Source organism: Tachysurus fulvidraco, chromosome 7 (assembly GCF_022655615.1).
Source record: "Tachysurus fulvidraco isolate hzauxx_2018 chromosome 7, HZAU_PFXX_2.0, whole genome shotgun sequence".
Classification (NCBI taxonomy): domain Eukaryota; kingdom Metazoa; phylum Chordata; class Actinopteri; order Siluriformes; family Bagridae; genus Tachysurus; species Tachysurus fulvidraco.
In genome coordinates, this window is record NC_062524.1 from 513,869 (window position 1) to 518,868 (window position 5,000).

General features: G+C 48.9%; 2 protein-coding genes across 5 annotated transcripts in view; both read right to left on the minus strand.

The window, feature by feature from the left end:
• LOC113661806 (essential MCU regulator, mitochondrial-like) overlaps positions 1-3,050 on the minus strand; it is a 3,074-nt gene extending 24 nt beyond the window's left edge. The window contains exons 1-4 of one of the 3 annotated variants that reach the window (XM_047816280.1): positions 3,011-3,050; positions 1,313-1,531; positions 282-429; positions 1-119 (exon numbers count right to left, since the gene is read on the minus strand). The exon at positions 1-119 is cut by the window's left edge and continues 24 nt beyond it. In XM_047816280.1, coding sequence (XP_047672236.1) covers positions 292-429; positions 1,313-1,468 — 294 coding nt within the window. In that variant the 5' untranslated portion in view covers positions 1,469-1,531; positions 3,011-3,050 and the 3' untranslated portion in view covers positions 1-119; positions 282-291. Of the gene's footprint in view, positions 120-281; positions 430-1,312; positions 1,585-3,010 lie in introns of those variants that run through there. The other 2 variants (XM_027176268.2, XM_027176267.2) reach the window with 2 other exon arrangements.
• The window catches only part of LOC113653753 (interferon-induced very large GTPase 1-like), an 859,689-nt gene that overhangs the window by 489,416 nt on the left and 365,273 nt on the right, over positions 1-5,000 (minus strand). The gene's annotated exons all lie outside the window — the stretch shown is intronic.

The window sequence follows — 5,000 nt, forward strand, 5'->3', positions numbered from 1 at the left end:
ACACACACACAGCTCTGTAAACACACACACACTACAGTGTTTGAGATGATCAGGACGTGACATGGAATCTGAAATGTTCTCCCACGTCCAGGAACAGTACCGCAGGCTCACACATCTACCTACACACACACACACACACACACACACACACACACACACACACACACACAGGTTACAATAGTGCTCTCACCACAAACATCTCTATATTCATTATAGCTTCATCAATAATAATTTCATAATATAAATATTTGTAGGTGATTGTGTGTGTTGCTTGATCTCACCTGTGTGTGTTTAATCATCATCATCATCATCCTCAGGGACGAAGATGTCATGCTCCTCCAGCAAAGCAGCAAAGTTTTTACTGATCTGAGTACCGATGTAGAGGAAGGGGACCACAACCACAATGATCCTTAACATACCAAACACCGTCTGTCTCACACACACACACACACACACACACACACACACACACCATTACCTGATCACAATCTTTACAAACACACACAATACTCAAACTGATGTTTAAAATGATCCTGCATCCATTTTACCCTGAAACTTTTTCACCACTAAAACATAAAAGTCAGTGTCTGTAAACAACAGCAGCTACATTCTTTTACCATTTAGACCCTATTACCTTCTGCTTTACACACACACACACACTCACTCAGTCAGTCTCTCACACACACAGTCAGTCTCTCTCAAACACACACACTCACTCAGTCTCTCTCTCACACACACACACTCACTCACTCTCTCACACACACACACACTCACTCAGTCAGTCTCTCTCTCTCACACTCTCACTCAGTCTCTCTCTCTCTCACACACACTCACTCAGTCTCTCTCTCACACACACACACTCTCACACACACTCATTCTCTCTCTCTCACACACACACACACACACTCACTCAGTCTCTCTCTCTCTCACACACACACACACTTGGACACACAAACTCTCTCTCACACACACACACACTCAGTCTCTCTCATACATACACACACACACAAACAAACTCAATCTGTCTCTCTCTCTCTCTCTCTCTCTCACACAAACTAGTCTTCTTTTGTATGAGTTTTTTTTTCCCACCTAACTACCTCTTACACACTATATCAATAATTAGAGACTTGTTCAGCCGGAATGAGATGCTACGATCTGATTGGCAGAGAAGACACCTGCATTGCGCGTGAAGACGAGCTTCCAGCCAATCAGCGCGCAGGAGAAAGGCGTGTCACACAATACGGGTGGGTTTATATATGTCAAAACAGGACCGATTCGGGGGTTTACAATGGCGGACGTTTTCCGCTCTTACCTTCTTGGGTTTGGGCAGAATGGCGCCGCTGGAGGTGCACACAGCTGTCCGGTACTGTGTCCGCACTGTTCCTGAGCTCTCACACACCGCAGTCCGCGGAAACACACCGATATTCCGACACAGCCTCGCAAACCGATAACTCAGCGGAGACGCCATTTTCCCCTCAGAGTAGAGACGCAGGTTGCCAGATCGAGAGGATTTACTCACTGTTCAGCGGCTCTAATCACAGTCATTACACAGGACACGTGTGGATAAACTCAGGGCTCTCAAGTTATAAAGACAGGCAAGAGTCACATCTCCAACCACAACACCCCCCCCCCCCCCGAAAAAAAAAACATAAATAAATATTAATTTGTGTGAGTGAGTGAGTGAGTGAGATTATGACTGTTATTCTATTTCCTTTCCTGAGTTTACATACACACACATTTCACATTCATAATCTGCTCATTTTCTCAGTTTATGCTGAGTATATTCTATATATTCCAGACATCCCAAGTGTCCCGGATGTTCCGGAAGTCTCCCGCATATTGATAGCGGCTCCCTGATTCCCGCAAATTAAGCACTATTCGGATGGCATTAGTTCTACGTGGGGACGTGGGGGGGTAAGGTAATTATTACCAGAGCTTCTCAGTGATTTTAGTCCCGTCCGAATGCGCCAGCTCGGTAATCATTACGGACAATGTCAGTAAAGATTACGGCGACTTTTACCTTCTGTAAAAAGGTCCGGAAAAATGACCTCAGGTAATACTGATCCCGTCCGAATAGACCCGCTGTAAATATGTACGGTAAAATCTAGAGCGAGCGAGCAAGAGCGTGCATGCGCGACAGAGCGCACATTTTACACCATCATGGCCCATGGCCCCAAAAAACGCCAGTATAAAGCACTATTCGGACGGGACTAGTTTTACATGGGGACGTGAAGTAATGCAATTTTACCTCAGGATGCCTGACATCTCAGTAATACTAGCAGAAGTGGGAGGGGGGAGAGGTAACTCGCTTTACGCACCACAGTGACCTCCTTGTCGTCATGTGCGTACGACGTTGCTTCCTGTTTCGAGCGCCTCCATGCTTGCAAAACGCGCCAAAAACTACTTTTAAACAGGAAATGACGGAATTTTACCGTACATATTTACAGCAGGTCTATTCGGACGGGATCAGTATTACCTGAGGTCATTTTTCCGGACCTTTTTACAGAAGGTAAAAGTCGCCGTAATCTTTACTGACATTGTCCGTGATGATTACCGAGATGGCGCATTCGGACGGGACTAAAATCACTGAGAAGCTCTGGTAATAATTACTTTACCCCCCACGTCCCCACGTAGAACTAATCCAGTCCGAATAGCCGAATAGGACTTGACACATTTTACCCCATCATGGCCCATGGCAGAGGGAGAGAGCCCCAAAAAACCCCAGTATAAGACACATTTTACCCCATCATGGCCCATGGCAGAGGGAGAGAGCCCCAAAAAAACCCAGTATAAGACACATTTTACACCGTCATGTCAGTAATAATGTACTGTGTTTATAACCGCTTATAAAGGCGTTACAGGCCACAGGTTAGAACTGAAATCACTAAACTAAGTCATTAAACTAAGCTACAGAACGCTAAAAACCCCAAAGTTAAGATTAGTTGGACATTTAGGACAAATCTAATAAACATTTTAAACATCTGTTGTTTGTGCTGTAATTAATTCTCACCTTTACTCGACGCCATTTCATGACCGGAGACGAAATCAAAAGTAAAAGCAGGAAGTTAACAGCATTATAACGGAATAATGATGCGCGCTTAGCGGAAGACGACAAAACAGGGGGGGGTTCTAGCCCTTTATTAGGGTGTCTTCAGCCCCCTGTCTGTAATCTCAGCCACCCTAAAACTATAAGGATCATTTTTACTTTCATAAATAAACAATAAAAATGACGTTAAAATGCAGGACGTGTCGTCGATGGGAAAGAAAATTATTTATCAGTTTGATCCAAGAGCGATTTTATTTACTTTGCTTTTACACGTGTGTGTTGTAGTGTTTCACACGTGCGTCTTCATCTGTCTGCTTTATTAGGACGGAGACGCACAGGTACGCGCAGCGTTTATTGTAAGTGTTGGTTACCTTTTTGGACCCCTTTATCATGTGTAATGTTGCTCCCATATATAACAGTTCAGCACAAGCCCAGACATGTTTAGGGACATGATTGAGGACAATGTCCCGTCCAGAGACAAACTGTTTTGTGTTGAGGTTTTGTTCAAACTGACCATCAAAAATACCCTCTGGGCATCAGCATTAGAATGTGGAAGCACTAAAACCTAGACTACATGTCCTGAGCAGGTGTTGTCAGTGACCCGGGGCCCCCTGGCACCATCTCAGGGCCCCCAGTTTGAGAACCACTGGCCCTAGACTACATGTCCTGAGCAGGCGTTGTCAGTGACCTGGGACCCCCTGGCACCATCTCAGGGCCCTCAGTTTGAGAACCACTGGCCCTAGACTACATGTCCTGAGCAGGTGTTGTCAGTGACCCGGGGCCCCCTGGCACCATCTCAGGGCCCCCAGTTTGAGAACCACTGGCCCTAGACTACTTGTCCTGAGCAGGTGTTGTCAGTGACCCGGGGCCCCCTGGCACCATCTCAGGGCCCCAGTTTGAGAACTACTGACCCTAGACTACATGTCCTGAGCAGGTGTTGTCAGTGACCCGGGGCCCCCTGGCACCATCTCAGGGCCCCCAGTTTGAGAACCACTGGCCCTAGACTACATGCCCTGAGCAGGTGTTGTCAGTGACCCGGGGCCCCCTGGCACCATCTCAGGGCCCCCAGTTTGAGAACCACTGGCCCTAGACTACTTGTCCTGAGCAGGTGTTGTCAGTGACCCGGGGCCCCCTGGCACCATCTCAGGGCCCCCGGTTTGAGTAGCACTGACCCTAGACTACATGTCCTGAGCAGGTGTTGTCAGTGACCTGGGGCCCCCTGGCACCATCTCAGGGCCCCCAGTTTGAGAACCACTGGCCCTAGACTACATGTCCTGAGCGGGTGTTGTCAGTGGCCCGGGGCCCCCTGGCACCATCTCAGGGCCCCCAGTTTGAGAACCACTGGCCCTAGACTACATGCCCTGAGCAGGTGTTGTCAGTGACCCGGGGCCCCCTGGCACCATCTCAGGGTCCCCAGTTTGAGAACCACTGGCCCTAGACTACTTGTCCTGAGCAGGTGTTGTCAGTGACCCGGGGCCCCCTGGCACCATCTCAGGGCCCCCAGTTTGAGAACCACTGGCCCTAGACTACATGTCCTGAGCAGGTGTTGTCAGTGACCTGGGGCCCCCTGGCACCATCTCAGCGCCCCATGTTTGAGAACCACTGACCCTAGACTACATGTCCTGAGCAGGTGTTGTCAGTGACCCGGGGCCCCCTGGCACCATCTCAGGGCCCCCAGTTTGAGACCCACTGGCCCTAGACTACATGTCCTGAGCAGGTGTTGTCAGTGACCCGGGGCCCCCTGGCACCATCTCAGGGCCCCCAGTTTGAGACCCACTGGCCCTAGACTACATGTCCTGAGCAGGTGTTGTCAGTGACCCGGGGCCCCCTGGCACCATCTCAGGGCCCCAGTTTGAGAACCACTGGCCCTAGACTACATGTCCTGAGCAGGTGTTGTCAGTGACCAGGCTGTAAAACTGTTGACTAAGTTACAGACACTGATGACAAACTCCTG